At 44.3% G+C, this 17,819-nt stretch overlaps 1 protein-coding gene across 1 annotated transcript; it reads right to left on the bottom strand.

Annotated features, from left to right (window-relative positions):
• Positions 1-12,319: 12,319 nt before the first annotated feature.
• Positions 12,320-16,439, bottom strand: TOB1 (transducer of ERBB2, 1). The gene is made up of 2 exons (XM_079904638.1): positions 16,099-16,439; positions 12,320-14,246 (listed from the first exon to the last, which is right to left on the bottom strand). The coding sequence occupies exon 2, from the start codon at positions 14,101-14,103 to the stop codon at positions 13,069-13,071; it is 1,035 nt and encodes a 344-aa protein (XP_079760764.1). The 5' UTR covers positions 14,104-14,246; positions 16,099-16,439; the 3' UTR covers positions 12,320-13,068.
• Positions 16,440-17,819: the final 1,380 nt, after the last annotated feature.

The following is a 17,819-nucleotide window of genomic DNA, read 5'->3' as shown; positions in this document are numbered from 1 at the left end:
CTAACCACTGGACTGCCAGGGAATTCCCGGGTGTGAACAACTCTGATCAGGCACTTTACAAAATGTTGTCCAGTTTAATCCTCACAACCGTCTCTCAGCTGCATCTTTTACTGTTTCACCGTGTGATAGACCCCACCCTAGGCAGCAATGTTCAGGAGGGCCTTGTTCACAGCACAAGGCGTGACCATAGAGGGTTTCAACAGATACTTGTGGAATGAATGAATGACTGAATGAAGCCAGCCCTACAGACCTTATGGAGGAAGCGATGACCTCAGAGGTATTACTGCCCCTGTTTTACAGATGCTGAATCTGAATCTAAACGTTTAAAGGAAACTTGCCCAAGGTCATAAGGCTAATAAATGGAAGAGCCAGGATTCAGACCTGGGTCTGTCTGACTTTAGTGCCCATATTCTTTCCAGGGTAACATATATATTTTAACCATTTCAGCTGAAGGCTGAGGGCCCCAAATGGCCGTTCCCCGCCTGAACGTCCCTAACCACCTTTTCTAACTGGTCCCTGACCTCCAGGAGTGCCAAGGCTGTACAGAAAGTCACAAAGCTGCACCCTCCAATAGTTAGCATTGAATTCATGTAAGTAAATTCATAGGAAATCAAACGTTTAAATTCAGTTCCTCAGCCCCCCTAGCTATAGTCCAAGTGTCACGTTTCATGTAGACTACCATATTGAACAACACAGACATAGAGTATTTCCAGCATCACAGAAAATTCTGTTGGATAGCCCCGTCACAAAGGATTAAACCGTTAATTCTTGTTTTCTCCGGCAGAGATCTTGTGTAAGGGTGCAGGCCCTGACTCTAGCTCCTGCCCTGCCAAGGGCTCCAGGGATTCCTGTTCCTGGTTTTGGTCTCATGGGTCCTACCGCCACAAGGGCTTTTGGAATTGCCCTACTGTCTCTAGACTCTAATCTCAGCCTCAGAAAAATCCCCTCATCTTTTCTCCCAGAAGGCTTCTGTTAAGCCTTCTTGCAGATAAAGTTCTTGATGGCCTTTCTCAATATCCCAGATTTCCTAAAGAGGTACACAGATGAGTACACACACACCAAGACCCAACAGTTGTGGCACTCAGGGGAAGATGAGTTTACCAAACTTTTAGCTAAGTATGACAGAGAGGGGCTGCTGATGGGAGGGAGACAGTAGGGGTTCCAGGTCAAATCCTCTCATGGCATGGCACAGTGCCCACGACAATTGGGAAAGTGCTCTCACTAGTGGGCCAGGTGATCCCCAGCTCTTCAGAGACGTCTGTGGAAGTGCTGAATAAAGGGCTAAGAATTAGTTTGTTTGTTATGGTCGTTGCTGTCAGAATTGAATTGCATAAGACTTTAAAAAGAGGCACCAGATGTTTTAGGCCTTAAGGCCCCCAAATTTCGCTGGTATACAGGATGAGTGGCCGTGAGGAAAGGCCAGAGTCATGGCGGAGCATGGGCTCTTGAGTCAAACTACCTGGGCTCAAATACTGGCTCTGTGACTTTGGGTAAGTTAACCTCTCGTGCCTCAGCATCTTCATCTGTAAAATGGAATAATAATGGTTTTCATAGTGCCTCTCCAGTCGTAGTCAGCCCTGGGCCTGATTGCTCCAGCTGGTTGGGAATAATTGCTGTTGCACGTTCCCACCTGTGGCTGGAAAGAACCAGGAGATGAGAACAGGCCTCTCTCCTCAAATCTGCTCTTGGACCGCAAAGTAAGAACAGATGCAGTCTCCTTTGCTGACAAAGGAAGAGTCCAGGATAAGGGTAGCCAGAAAGGAGAGAAGCGAGAGGAAGGGAAAGAGAGGCACACACTCTGGGTTGGGTGGTTGGAAGCAAGCGGAGACAAGTGGAGTAATGAGGTAGAGATGGTTCATACCTCCAAGTGTAGAGCTGAGTTCTTTCTTTTAAATTTTTATTTTATTATATTTTTATTTTTGGCTGTGTTGGGTCTTCGTTGCTGCACGCGGGCTTTCTCTAGTTGCAGCGAGCAGGCACTGCTCTTCGTTGCTGTGCGTGGGCTTATTGCGGTGGCTTCTCTTGTGGTGGAGCATGGGCTCTAGGTGCGCAGGCTTCAGTAGTTGTGGCACACGGGCTCAGTAAGTAGTTGTGGCGCGAGGGCTCAGTAGTTGTGGCGCACAGGCTTAGTTGCTCCGCGGCATGTGGGATCTTCCTAGACCAGGGCTCAAACCCATGTCCCCTGAGTTGGCGACTGCGCCACCAGGGAAGTCCCTGGAGCTGAGTTCTTACCCTTTATTTCAAGCACCACTCCCCATCTCAATGCACCAAAAAGGCCAACAGAATAACAGGGGAAACAGCCTCAGAGTTTTGGTGTGACCAGTAACTCAGACTCAAAGTAATCCTCTCAGTCATCACAACCAACAATTTCACCCTGTGACCCTAATAAGAGGAAAAGCTGGTGTTCACGGATGAGCGGAATGCAGCTTCCGTGAGACTTCCACAGATGGCGACCCATCCCCATCTCAGGCCTCATGGAAGATACCCACTCTTTACCACCTAGATGCCCTGATGGCAGGGTTCATAATTTTCATTACTAATAGCCTGCAGCACCTAATATGCGCTCAACATACACTACCTCATTGACTATTTACACACCTGTGGTGTGTATGTCATGTCATTCACCTCCACTTAATATTCTCTCCATTTCAGAGATGATGAAACTGAGGCTCAGAGAGATTGAATAATTTGCCCAAGGCCCCTGGCCAAGCAGGAATCCAAGCTCAGGTTGGTCTATGTGACTCCAAAGCCCATGTATTTAACCACATGTATAAGATATTCCACCACAGATTCAAGAACAGTGAAGTACAGTTTTCTCTTTTGCTTCCTCCTTTCTCCCTGCTGATCCACCAGAAAGTTTCACTGCGTAGAATTCTTATGAAGAGGCATGTTTAAGGCCAGCTGACCTCCCCTAAATATGCTGATCACATGCCCTTAAGGCTAACCACAGGCCGAGAGACAGAAGAGATGGGGATGCAAGCCCCTCTCACAGGAGAGTCGAGAGAGGTCAGGTTATCCCCCGTGGGGAAGAGGATTACGCTCAAGGCTTCGTATCCCTTACACGGTCCTCACACTCAATGTAACAAGCAGGCTTTCTCAGATAAGAAATCTGAGGCTGAATACGTTTAACGGGGCACAGCTACACGAGGGTGCGTTTGGGATTCAATTCGAAGTCTGACCCCAAGGCCCATACTCTTTTCCTGTACAGAGTTACCAGGAGTAATTTTACTTGGAGGCTTAATGAAACCCCTGCACTGCTATAGAACATTCTTGCTTAGCTCTTAGCAGTTACTAAGGAGTCTGGAGACAAACTCGTGGTGCCTAGACCTCTATCCCTACTGGTGAAGTTGGGGTGAGACAGGGATCAGACACTGATGTTTTCTGTTCCAATGCAGGATCCACGTTTCATAAAGAACAGCGATGCTCTCTCTGAACAGTCCCAGGTCACGTGAAGGGGCTTGGCCAGCCTGTGGCAGTATTTTCAGTAGATGACAGAGTGCTCAGCCGCAAGGGAAACTTAGAGGAGACTCTAGAAAAGCATTGCTCAGGGAAAGTGACCCAGGGGAAAAGGTATTTGTGGCTGTCAATTTCTCGCTTAGATGTTACAAAGCTTCCCTGCCAAAGTCCTTTTTTTGATTTATGCTCAAACTGGAAGATATTATAAGCATCGAAAAAGCCAAACTGGAAAGCCGAACAGCTGAGCTCTGAAAAGATAGTAACCTCGGCCAGAAGTAGAATGTGGTGATGGGTACCGCAAGTGGGAGTGAGCTGTGGGTGTCTGAATTTCTGCAGTGAACACACACACACAGATTCCACCGACACCGACTTCTGGAAGGGCACCATCTGCTGTGAACCCTGATAATTACAAAAACAGAAAGAGGTTTTGTCTCTAAAGGTAGGAAAACAAATGAGATGACCCCTAGAGGGAGCTTCTAGCCTGAGGAGGTTTTTAAGATAAGCATTTAAACGGAAACTGGGATAGGAACTGGAGCTGCCCCTCCTGTACTTCCCCTCCCTCACTACCACTGCTTCTTCCTTGGAATTCTTCCCTGACCTCCTCATCCCACCCCTGGGTCTCACGAATAAAGAAATTCTAAACCACCTCTCTTTCACAATATTTCTGTTCAGAGCTTGGAGCAATGAAAAAAAAATTACAATGTCCAAAGTCAAAGGCAGCTTTTCCTGCGAGTGATGGACTGGAAGCAGGGACAGATTTCCTCTGCTTTTTTTTTTTTCCTAAGAGTTATAGCACTAAGTCTTCCACTGTGGACACGTCAGACGAAGAAAAAGAACCAGGACCAAGTTTTTCCTCCACGGCAGCGGGGAATTTGAGAGAGCCCATGCTTCCCCAGGTGACCCATTCTTCATAACTTGATTACTCCTCCCCAGTCTAGAACCCCTCATGTGGACATGATCTCTCCCTCTCTTTGTTCATACCTCCATATTCTCCTGTGTATGATTATTTCGGTGTGTGTTATCGTTTGCTAGAGTGTAAGCCATTGGAAAGGTCCTAAAGGTTTATATACGTCATCACCAGCTCCTAACCTAGTAGATGGTCAATAAATGTGTTAAGGGGTGAACACAGGGGCTGTTGTAAATGCTACCTCACTTTGTTTGATACAATTTAGGGACTTGAATGGAATCTGACCCTCGAGTCAACCTGACCATTTTGCTATCTAGCATAAGGACTAGTAAAGCCCAGGACCAAAGACTTCAGGTGCGTGAAATGTCTCGAGTTACTTCTCAGAGAATCTGAGCACCCAGACAGCAGTAGGAAATGGGTACATAAAACTAGCCCATGACCTGCAAACTCCTATAACCCACTCCCCATGGTGTTTCTGCAGCATATTTCCCTTTCCTAACTGTGCCGGGCAAAGGCTGATATTAACACAATTTTGGGGTTGCTGAGCAAACGACCACTTACAGGGCCAGGCTAGGTGTGTGGGGAGGGAAATGACACAAAGTGCAGTTTATAGATACTGTCTCCTACGTAATCAGGTGTGGTTCTTTCATAAAGCCTTCCTACGGAGGTCAAAGGAGCAGTGTAATGGTTAAGGATCGTGGACTTTGGAAACAGAATCCCACGATGCAAATCCTGACTCTACTGGGGGTAACTATGTCACCAACCCTGCTTCCCTCTGTACATGAGGGAAATAGCATAACCTTCCGAGGCTTCTTATGAAATTTAAGTGAGCTAAAATGTACAAATGCTTAGAACAGTATTTTGCACACAGTACATACTATGAAATGTTGACGATTATTATTGAGCTTCCGAGGTTGGTTATTGCCTCTGGACTCCACAAGACTTTTGATAATATTAAAATCATCGTCATTCAGATAGATAGCATGTAAGGTACTGGTGCAGCTACCTACCCACTGTCAAAGCCTGGAAGAAAACTCATAATCATCAGGAAAGTGTGGTGTGCCTGGACTAGGAAACTTGTCCTGTGTCTCCAAACTTCTGCAAAGCATCCAACACGGGAAACGATCTCCAGGATGAGTTCCACGGCTCACACACACAGGCTCCCTCCTCTACCCTTCTTTCGCCTTTCCCACACGTGAAGGAAGGGCAGATAGAGGAGACATACCCTAATCTCCTTTCTACCTGCTACCAGACTCTTCTCCTCTGGTAGAGGCTCTTGGGGAGATAAGGTCTTACCTTTGTCTCTCTATTCCTTTTATACAGAACCCGAAAAGTTCCTTGAACTTTCGTGGCTCGGATAATAAACAAGAGTCTCCTTCCAAAAAACATTTCTTCCTAAATTACAAAAAAAAAAAAAAAAACGTTTCCTGCCTTTCTTCCAATCTATTTTTCCAACCTATTGTAAGATTCAAAAAGATGAAATTTCTCCAGGCAAACCCCTTTATAGCCTTGTGAAAACCGGGTTGTTCTCAAAGTCTTTAGTTAAAGGGCCTCTGGTGACACCTTAGTTTCTAGAAAGGCTGCCCAGGGATTGCAACTATCTTAAGCATTGGATTGAAATGGTTTAGGGATCCCCATCATGTTTCCTGAAAATAGAAAGGAGTTAGCAGAAAGTAAGTCACAAAGACTCTATAGAGCTTTAAAATGAATTGGGACTTCCCTGGCAGTCCTGTGGTTAAGACTCCACGCTTCCACTGCAGGGGGCGCGGGATCGATCCCCGGTTCAGCGGTGTGGCCAAAAAAAAATGAACGGCAGGTAGTTTACAAAAGAAGGAGTGTTCTTTTTTAAGAAAAGAGTTCTGAGGTCAGTAGGCGGATCTGGATTATCAGTGAACAGATATGATCATTACAAAACAAATCAAAATCCAACCTTCATCCTTACTAGAAATGAACCCATGGATGGTGGAAGGGTGGCCAGGAAAAGCCATCTGAAAGGAGTACCTGCATTTAGTTCCAAACAGAAAAAGGAACTGTGCCTAGAACTACTGAACCCGTGTCACAGGGTATCTGGACTCTGAATTAAAAGAGACAGTTTTAGGGTCCTATGATTCCACTTCTTAAACCACACTCATAGAAGGAGTATCCAGTGTTCATATCAGCACCCAGTAGTCATCAGTTTATACCCATCTGCTTGAAACCAAGCTAGGTGGATACCGTGTCTACGCTTGTCCTATTTCTTTCTAGCCTAAAGGAAGTACAAAATTGTTTTGAATTAGAATGTAGTTTGGGGAAATATCACAACCTAGCTTTCACGCTCCAAAGGAGGCTATGGTGTCATATTCTCCCAGCTCTCTCCACAGCACTAAGGAAGGAAGAGAAAAGGAGACTCAGGAGCTGTCAAAGGGCATGTGGAGAACCAGTTTTTAAAAATAGCTGCAACCTGGTGGTTGGGAACGAAGTTTATGTTTGACTTTCACATTTAGTACAAAAAAAAAACACATAAAAGCAATGTCTAGCTTATTCTGTAAATGTGGTTTTTCCACAATTATTTTTGAAACACTTGAGGGTATAGACAGAAGGGATGCGACCCACAGTATATGCCAAGGTTTGTCTAAAAATATTTTACACCTGTTCTCTGTTCTGCACGCTGGTCATATTTTATCAGTGAAGTAAAGTGCTCATAATGCCAGACGAGGAATGTGTTTTTCCTTCCAAGTCCTCAATGTTTTTCCCTCCTGTAAAGCAAACCTCCTTTTCTACCTGCACTAAAATAAAGCTAGAACCATTACCCACATGACACGTCTACCACCAGAGCTACATTTCAACTCCTATTCCTGAGCAGTACTGTTTAGGAACAACCATTTCAATACTTTTCACAGCAGTGTGGACACTTTAGCAAACATTTTTGGCTGCCCCCAAAAGGAACGTCAACTCGTATACTGGGTTTAAATCAACTTGCTGATTGTATAAAAAAGAATGCTGAAACACTGGTTTCCCTATCAGTGACTTAAAACTAGAAAACAAACTCAGTGGTATTTATTACTGAAACATGAATAGAATAGCTTTTACGATATTACTGTAAAATTTTTATTTAATTCTCTGTTGATGCAAATAATAGACTGGACAACAAAATGTTGACTATAATAAAGACAGTTATGGTCTTCATTTACTTTTTTGATTTCAAAGGGCAACACAACAAATATGGACCTCGTGGCTTCTAGATACTGTAAGCCCCTAAGAACACATTACAATTCTTCACAGCAAGGTGACGGCTTCCTCAAAACTCTGTCAGGAAGTGTACTGATATCACTGTACTTACTTTGCAGATGAAGAAACGGAGCCATCTGAGTCAAATTACTTAATACACTTAAGGAAGGAATTAGACCCATAATTTCCAATAGCCTCCAGACACGAGCTGCTTCCCAATGTTTTTTTTCCAAGGTTTGCCTAATTGTAAGATGATCTCAAAGCTCCACTTACAGACTGTATGTATGAAGCACGTGTTCGAAAATAGAAATCTTAAAACTCAAATACTGAGAAATGGTTAGTAGAGGTTTACTATTCACAAGTCAAATACCATTACTGACAAGACTTTTAGCCTAATCTAAACCTCCAAAAGCCCATCTAGTGGTTCAGCAATATTTGGTCCAATCAAATTCTAACTAACCCAAAATCAAAATAGTAGGCACTTAGTATAACAAGATTTAATCCATATAGAAACTACAGAAATTCTTCTGAGCTTTTTTTTTAAATTAATTGATTTTTTAAAATTTATTTTATTTTTGGCTGTGTTGGGTCTTCGTTGCTGTGCGGGCTTTCTCTAGTTGTGGTGAGCGGGGGCTACTCTTCGGTGAGGTGCACGGGCTTCTCATTGCGGTGGTTTCTCTTGTTGCAGAGCACGGGCTCTAGGCGCGCAGGCTTCAGTAGTTGTGGCTTGTGGGCTCTAGAGCGCAGGCTCAGTAGTTGTGGCGCACGGGCTTGGTTGCTCCGCGGCATGTGGGATCTTTCCGGACCAGGGATCGAACCCATGTCCCCTGGCATTGGCAGGCGGATCCTTAACCACTGTTCCACCAGGGAAGTCCCTTCTGAGCTATTTTTAAACTGAGTTTTGTTTATTGTGCAGTTTAAACATGTTCAAAACTAACAGCAACAATAAAGGGAATATAAGTTCATTCATAATAGCACATGCTTCTAAAATGTGACCACTTCTTATTTTAAACCAAAATATATTGATCTTTTTTAAGGTCTTTCAGAATCAGTTTGAAATAAGAGGTCATTTGGTTTCCTTAAGGCTTAAAAATAAAAGCAAAAAGACTAGTTATCACAACATCTATACATATAGAAATCGTGAATTACCAAGGTGTGCCTTAAGATCGTTTTTCAAAGTAACTTAAATCATACGAACTGGAAACACATTGTTGAAGACTGTTTTGATAGTTGACTTGGCCTTTCCTTACATCGTTTATCAACAGCACAGGTAAGGAAAGTGTGTGAAAATAGCTCCAGGAGGTCAATGTTTACAATTTTACTTAGAAGTAATAGGGCCACTGAATCTACAGCTCTTACTCAATCTGAAGGAATCACCCAGTGGTTCCAGCATAAGAGAAGTAATCAACACAGTTGAATTAAGGAAATCAACAAAATCAGAGCATTCGTAGGACTTAATGATTTCTAAAAACATTTCCAGATAGCCTGTAACTACAGTTTGTGGCCACTGGAAATACAAAGCATCTCTCTCAAAACATCATGACTGGAGAATGGCTAAGAGCCTCCCGCTAGACTCTTCTCGTTAACACTCTTGTAGAGAGATTCTACAAGTCATGTGGCTAATACATCAAATGTGGTCTTATTCCCCTGACTTCAAATTAGAGGAGCGACCAGTTGGAGGGAACAAAGCATAGAACTTAAGACCAAGAACTCTGGAACCAGACTGAGTTCGAATCCCAACTCTACCACTTACTGGCCATGAAATATCAAGCCGTGTCTCGGCCCCTCTTCTGTAAACTGGGTTAGAACTGTGCATGGCAGATAGTAAAAGATATATAAGGATTTAACTGAATGATTTAAAACATTAAAAAAGTACAAGTGTTGTACTAATTTTCCAACTGTATGCACACAGATATTGGTCCTAGGTCCTTTATTCCCTAGGTCCGCCAGGGAATTCCCGGTCCTAGGTCCTTTAAACATGAAGATACATTCCTGTGGGAGTTCCCTGGTGGTCTGGTGGTTAGGATTTGGAAGCCGTGGCCCAGGTTCAGTCCCTGGTCGGGGAACTGAGATCCCACAAGCCGTGTGGCACAGTCAAAAAAATATATAATAAAAAAATAAAACATAATTAAGAAAAAAACCCGACGATATCTTCCTACTATAACAAAAAAACTGAAAAACTCTGATCTAAAGTGACCTCCTGGGCCAAATGGATTAAAGCATCAGCTGACTGACACACTATAACGGGTTTTATTAAGCAACGGCAATTTTACAAACTTGTCTTCTAATAAGGTTTTTCCCGTCTTATCTGATCTTGTCCTAGAGTACTGTTATCCTGCTTCTGACACATGCATGTATTCTAGGCAAGGAAATATATTGGATATGCCATACCTATGCTATTTTCTGTTTGTGTAGGAAGGTCTCCAACCAGCATTTTACTTCATTAGTTTAAGTTATGTGCAGAAAGAGGTACAGTTGACCCTTGAACTGTGTGGGTCCACTTATATGTGGATTTTTTTCAGTAGCACGTACTATAATACTACATGATCTGTGGTTGGTGGAATCCTCAATGCAGAACCGCAGGTATGGAGGGCTGACTGTAAGTTACACATGGATTTTCCGCTGAGTGGAGGGTGGGTGCCCCTCCTAACCTCCGTGCTGTTCAAGGCTCAACTGTACTTTATTTTCTCTGTATGTTACACTGACTTATTTTAAAATAAGTCTTGAAGATTTGTTAGATTAAATCTCTCAGTTAAAATGTGGGTACATAGGAGAAGGATATTAACACCAATACACATTAGAAAAACACTTTAAATTCAGAACAACTTTAGTTTCACCTTCAAAAACTAAGAAGTTGATCACAGTAAACAGTGTTATCTTTAAGGAGGCATTTTGACTCGAGGTCTACATTTGCCATCTAATATAGGTTAAAGTTATTAAAAGGAGATCTAACAATACACCTGATTTTAGAAGATGGGAAACAAAGGGACACCAGGATAGGGCCATTCAGAGGCTGCCACAGTATCTATAGGTATAGAAGACAAAAAAATGGAAAAACACCTTTAAGATAACTAACTTATCAAAATTGTAAACTAAAAGTCTCCACACAGAGGGTCAAAAGTGTGATGACAGTGGGGGAAAAAAGACTTGGGACTAAGGTGTAAACTTTTCTAAGGTTTTCTAAGGGGTGCTAGGAAACCAATGAAGATAAAATTGAGTTAACTTTTTCAGCACCAAACCAACATATGTACCAATATTTAATTTCCCTAAGATTTTTTTTTGCCAGTACACACATCCCCAAGATCTGATATTCATACTTACATTAAGCTCAATTATTTAAAATCTGAATATATGTATTAGTGTTCCAGATTGTTACAAATTCTATTGTGTATCTATTGGCCAGTTTTGCCTTTTGATTTTTAGAAAAAGTTAACTTGAGCCTTTCTTCATTTATAAAAAGGCAGTTTTCTTCCAGTTAAGCCTATGATAACATCACCCAAAAGTTTCTAGTAGCAACTAGTGCTTAAAACCATTACTCTGTTCTTAGATCTATTCAAACTTTGTGATCACAAAAGCACATAATTGATAGCATAGGCAGACCAATCTCTGCCAGTTCCAGTCACTACCGCAATACTTCTTCATAACCTCATTCTGTCCACTAAAGGACAAAGGCCTCACCATGGAGCTGACAGAACAGCTTAGCTCTGTTATTTCCAGTGCTTGTTTCCTTAAAACTTTTTATTGTTCTAAACCGAGAGGGTAACAGACAAAAGGCTTTTGTAGACTGGTGTCCAAAAAATTCATTTGAGACCAAATTTATTTCACAAGTAACCCAGACAGTGCTGGTTTCTTACTAAAAAAGCAGAGAAAGTTATTCTTCCAATTCAAGACAATTTTCTCCCCAATACGATGTCAACACTGTATCAATGGACATCTAAACAGTGAAATGACTCATTATTTTAGCTTAAAGATAGTCTCACCCTTCCACCTCATCACTTACAAAAAAAAAAAAAAAAAAAACTCCATCCTTAATGAGCCACCACAATTTGACAGATTATGACTAATCTTTGACGTCCCAAACCAGCAGGTTGGCTGTCTGCTTGCAAAAACAAAACCAACCCAAAAACTGTGCGTCAACTTTTTTGCTAGGAAAATGCACACAAATACTAATATAAATACCTGTCCAATCTTGAATAGATTTTAATCATCAATTCTCCAGCTACCTACAATGACTAAACTCGGTGTTAAGGATTAGTAAAAACAGACCTAAATCTTCTTTTTAAATAGTTAGGTCAGCTGCTTCGTCAAGCAAGTTTTCTGAGCTATTCATCTCCCATGCAGAAATAGAAAACTGATCCAATGGTTTCTTTCTCCATATACATTTCAAATAAATCCTCTCAGTTTACATGAGTGAATTTCATTTTATCACCTGACTCTGTCTTAGATGTCAGCATGACACATTTTAATAGGGTTGACTCGCCTTAGCATACCACCCCTATAGTGGGGAGACAAGATGTGGACGAACAGAGTTAGTTACTGAACACAATAAAGCCGTCCTAAGCAGGCTTTAGGACAACTCTTTACGTGGCAAACTACTATCTGTGCACTAGTGGAGCGACAGCTTTCCATTATTCCCTTGTGATTCAATGAGTCAGATCTTCCTGCCTTATCAGCATTTACAACATCATAATTCCAGAATTGGATCTTTGGCAAAGGCTTAAAAACAAAGACCACGATAAACATTTTTAATTTTAAAGAATTTTAATACAAACTTAATATAAACTATTTCAGTCCCTCTTAACATGTAAGACACTGACTCAAAATACTTTTATACCGTTTTTTTCAAGTATTGCACAATATAGGTACAAAATTAATATTTACGATTACATTTTCTTCCATAATATATAGCAAAAATCTTTAAACCTTTAACAGAAAATACATTTTTTTGAAAAAGCAAATATTCGTACATTTTCATTCCACCACTAAAGGAATATCCTGTACACAATTTAGAAGAGGTGATGTCTTTAAGATGGATAATTTACAATTTCAGTAAAAAAAATACAACATGAAGCTGCTGCTGTCACAGGTCACTGTAGTAAAAAGATATAAATGCAATACCATGTCGTAGAAACAATATATATATCCTCTGGTATTTTACAAACTTTGTACTAAATTAAATTATACAATTAGAAAAGACCAATAAACCCACTTATTAGTGCCAATTTTTTATATATAAAAAAAAAATCAGCCATGTCCTTGCTATATCTTAAATACTGTAAGAGGCCATATCTGAGAGTATACTTTAAAATATACAGTCAGTATAAAATAACTTTGTGCTTGGTTGGCAATGAAAAATGATGCATGTTTTATTTTTGTAACCAAGCCTGAATGTATCCTTACTATAAGCTTAAAAAAAAAAATCTCAAGGAGGTTATAAAAAAAAAAACATCCCCCTTGGGTCCGAGCATTTTAACTTGTACAATACATCTTTTCTTTTTTTAGTTAGCCATAACAGGCTGGAATTGCTGGTTAGAATACTGCATGTTATTCAAGCTAAAATTCAAGCCATCTACAAAAGACTTCTCGTTGAGGCCTCCGTAGGCCGCAAACACATCAAAGGCATTACTGTACTGGAGAGGACTGAGGTTAAGGGGGCTGTCACCTGGGAACATTCCACTGGTACTACTACCTTGACCCTGCATATTAGGAAAAATAAATTCCTTGGCGTTAGGAGAAAGAGCGGAGGTTTTCTGCTGTTGCTGCTGCTGCGGTGGTGGTGACGGCGGTGGCTGGGATGGCTGTTGCTGTGGCCGTGGCTTCTGCTGGCTACCCAGGCCGAGCCCATACAGAGAGTGCACTGAGGAAGAGATGGCTTTCTGCTTCAAGAGGTCATTCACATTCAAGCCGAGGTTGATAGGAGAAGTACGTGCAACCTTGTTGCTTCGGCCACTGTTCTTCATTTTGGTAGAGCCGAACTTGGTGGCAGCAAAAGTGGCAGTGGTAAAGGTTAAAGGCTGAGTGGACCGGGGCATGAAGGTAGGGCTTACAGCAGCAGAGTGGCCAAAGGGAGGAGATGGAGAGCTGGACACTGATGAGGCTGGGTCACTTATGGGCATAAAAACCTGGGCCTCTGGGTTAAAGCTGTTTTTGATCTCCTTATCCAACTCACATCCATTTTCATTATTATCATCCACGTAAAGCACCTTCACTGGTCCCTTTTCACCAATTTGGTAGGAAACCTCAAATGGGTCGATCCAAACACTAAGATCCTGCGGCAGATTGCCGCGAACATCATCAATGTCCAAACCACTCTCTTTGGATGCTTGTTCAATCACTGGGTCCACCTTCTCCCCTACGTGTATACATCTAAACCCTGATCCTTTGTATGGCTTTTCAGGATACCAGTGCCCTTCATATTTCTTCTTAAGAAGGCTTTCGAGCTCTTCACCAAAAATGTTGACACGTCTCCTGGGAAGCTTATTGTACAGATATGAAATAATAAAATTTAGTGCTACTTGGATTTCAAGCTGCATAGCTGCTATGCCACAAAATTAGGTTTGTGTTTCAACTCCCCCCCCAAGACACACACAAAAGTGTTCAGTTTGTGGCAGAGAAACAAATTTTCATTCAAAGTGCTGGTATTAGTAGATATCCTTCACCTTGAGTGGTCTTGTTCCTTAAAACAAACAAAACAAAAGGAGACATGTCCACATAAGATAAATGTTAAGTTTCACAACCTTTTTTTTACCCCCAGAGTAATTTCACTTTTGAAAAAGTCTAATAGGCTAGAAAGTCTGAAAAATATAATCAGCACAAAATATAGGAACTTACAATCGAAAATTATTTACTGAAGATCCAAATCTCAAGGGAAAACAGGATTTTCAGTTAAAACAACATTAAAAAAAAAACCCTATTATTTACTTTCTGTTTCTGAATAGAGTTCTAAGAGGAAAAATATTCCCAGAATACACAGCGTATTTCTTCTTTTTCTTCCTGCAGTTCTCAAAAGAATATTTATTGGAAACTAAACTCAGCATACCTATCTATATACATACACGCATATAATATATACATATATATATGCTAGTTTTAGAAGTTGGTCATACTCCTATTCATCAACTTAGAAGTGAATTCTGTATTTCAGTTCATTTTGGATATATACTGCTTAAATCTTCTTCATCATTAAACATCTCAAAATTTGAGAAGTTAGGAAAATTATTTTAATTTCCAAAGCACATGATAGTAAAGTTAAAGGAATTAAATACAAAATGAATTGCCATCCTAGCGAGCAACAATTATGAACCAAATTATCCTACACAGTTGCTGTTTTAAATATACTAAGGGCACATAATGTAATACTCGAGCTTCTCTATGCTTTTCTTTTCAATGTGTATTTTTCTAAATCTGAAAATACCTCTTGGGTATCAAGTATAACATAAGAAACAATTAATTTCAAACTGTATTGATTATTCTGTTTAAAGGGCAGGGTTTCTGAGTTTTATTCTGATTTTCAAAGCCACCTCCCTCCCTCATGGTAAGAGAACAGCCGGGGAGGCATGTACGATAAGGTCGACCTTTAAACGTTTGCTGGATCAGCACTGGGTGGGGATAAGAAAAGACCAAGGGCAAACAAGATATTTGCAGATCTATTTGTACACTGAGGTTGATTTAAAAGGACATTTAAAAAAATCAAGTTGGTATTAATCCATCTGTCTCATTTTCCATATTCGTGGTGACAAAGGGAAAAGAATCCTCGGCTTCCCCCAAACTACACTTTCCAAGCCGAAAGCCCGAGTGCTGGCAAAGGCAGCTGATTAAGCCAAAATGCTTGAAGGTGCAGTCGAGCGAAATTCAGATTCGGCGTAAGGTAGTTTCAAAGCAACGCCTTAAAGACAGGAGCGTGAAGAATTACATAAACAGCCAGTTGGGTCTCATTAGATTTCTGCTCACAGCCCTCGGAGCCCAAGCAAGTCTCCTCCCCCAAGGAGGAGGTGGAGGAAGGCCACGAGAAATGGAAAAGCAACCACTCGGGGCCCGGGGGCCGGACACCGGGCGGGTCGCGCCGCCGGCCGCACCGGGTCAGCCGCTCCCCTCCCCCCCGCCGTAACCCGACCTGCCGCTCCCTGCACCCCCCGCGCCCCGAGGCTCCTGGGATCCAGCCAGAGCCCGGGGAGCACCGGATCCCCGGCACCATTTTCGGGCCCGGCGGCCACCGGCCCCGAGGACCCCAGCGTTCCCCTCGAGCTAGCCGCTGCTCCCGGGCGCCCCAATCCCCGATTCCCGTCAACTCGACCCCGGCCGCCCTTCCCCGGTCACACGGCCCGGCTGAGCCCGACGCGCCGGCCGGCCCCACCTGCGGCCCACGGGCGCGCCGGGGCCCCTCGGAGCCGCCTCAGGCCGGGTGTCGGGAGCGGCTCCCCTCCGCGCCCAGGCCTTGACGCCTCCGTTCCGAGCCCCGAAGGCCCGGGGCTCTACGCCGCTGCAGCCCCTCCTCCTCCTGACCCCGCCCGCCGCCCCTCGATACTTACGGGTTGCTAACACCACAGACCCGGCCGCTGGGCGGACAAGGGGCGGCAGGGCGGGGGCACGGGAGGGTAGGCGGCTGCAAGCAGGCCGGGCCGAGGGCACGCGAACGCCGCCGGGCGGAGGTTGCGGAGGACGAGGGCCTCAGGAGCTCGCCCCTTCTGGCTCGGAGTGGCGAGGACGGGATCAGGCGAGCGCGCACACTTCTCCACACAACCCGGTGCCCGGCCCAGCGTCCCCGTAGAGCGCGTACTCCGCGCCGGGCCAGAGCTTCGCTCCTTCTGCCGCGGCGCGCGCCCCGCCTCTCATTTTATATTCTCCTCCCCGCCCCCATCCCCTCCCGTAGGGATGCGCGCGCCCGCCCCGCGTCCCACAGCTCCGGGCGGTGTCACCATTCCCCGCCCTCACACCCTGCAACGGAGACCCTGGCCGGCTGGCTCCGCCCCTGCCCTGCCCCCGGACGCCATTGGCCAGGTCCCGCCGGCCCATGTCCTGACGGGCGGCGGAGGGCCGGGTGGACAAGGCCACACCTCTAGGGCTGCAGGGTGGCCAATGAGCCGATGATCTGGAGTCACTGTGGGCGGGATTAAGAGAAGGTTTGGAAAGGGATTGGGGGAGAGACTTGCCAGTGAGGGCTACAGAGTGGGTTGGGACGGCTGACTCAGTCTAGGCAGAGAGCGCCGGGGAGAAAGGGGGAGGGGAGTGAAGCTGGGGGCGAAGCGGCTGGGGAAAAAGGGGAGGAGAACCCAAGACCCCAAGAGGGAGGGGGGAATTTACAAAGAATGTCTCACCCGAGTGGGACTGTGGCTGGGGAAAATCCCACTCGTGGACGAGTTACCAAATCGGCCTCCAGTGCACCCAGGAGAGCCTAGAAAAAGGGCGAACTGTGACGGGGACTCGTGTACCCGATTAATTGAATATTAATCACCTCAAGGGCCTAGGCCAACTGCCATCCAGAGCGGGGGGGGGGGGGGCAACCGCAGAACCCGGAGCTGCCGTGCCAGGCTGGGGGTGGGGAAGAGACCACCTGGCCACACCTCCCGCCCAGGTAAACTGCCTCCGCTTCCCACATCAGACCTCCCCGTGCGACCCGGCAGCAACTCGGACGTGGGGGTGGCTTGAGACTAAGAAGAATCACATTTTATTCCGAATGTCCCAATCCAGGCCTCCATGCCAAATTGCGTACGTATCTAAGTATATATATGTAAGCATGCGTGTATTTCAAGAGCCTACTTTAACATAAACACACATAATAAACACGGTGTCTTCCTGTATGGTACATTTAAGATAATTTTCAGTTGAAATATGGGCGAGTAAATAGGGCGCGGGGAAAGAGAGGGACTCAAAGGGGGCGGGCAAGCGCTCTTTTCCACAACCTGCAGCACAGAAATACACGAAGTTACACTGGGAGCGGAACCAAGCTTCCCTCGCGGCTAAAAATATTACTCACAGGTAGCAACGACGCCTGATTGGCCACGCTTCTCCCTTAGCAACCAGGCGATTGGCTGTCTGGTATCCAGGAGACCGACGTCAAACTCTCTCGGGGAAAAGGGAGAGAAAGTCTAGGGGGAGGGAAGGGTAGGAGGGGGAAAAAGAGGAGCAATGAATGAAACGCCCGTCGCCTGGCCTTCCCCTCTCCCCTTTCCTCTGCACTCAGGGAGTGCTTCCTGGAAAAAACACCAGTTGGGGCGCTGCCTTCCCCTCAAAACGGAGGGGCCGGCGCTCT

Source organism: Stenella coeruleoalba (genome assembly GCF_951394435.1).
Source record: "Stenella coeruleoalba genome assembly, chromosome: 19".
Taxonomy (NCBI): Eukaryota; Metazoa; Chordata; class Mammalia; order Artiodactyla; family Delphinidae; genus Stenella; species Stenella coeruleoalba.
Note: the sequence above shows the minus strand (reverse complement) of the source record. Positions and strands in the feature narration are given on the sequence as shown.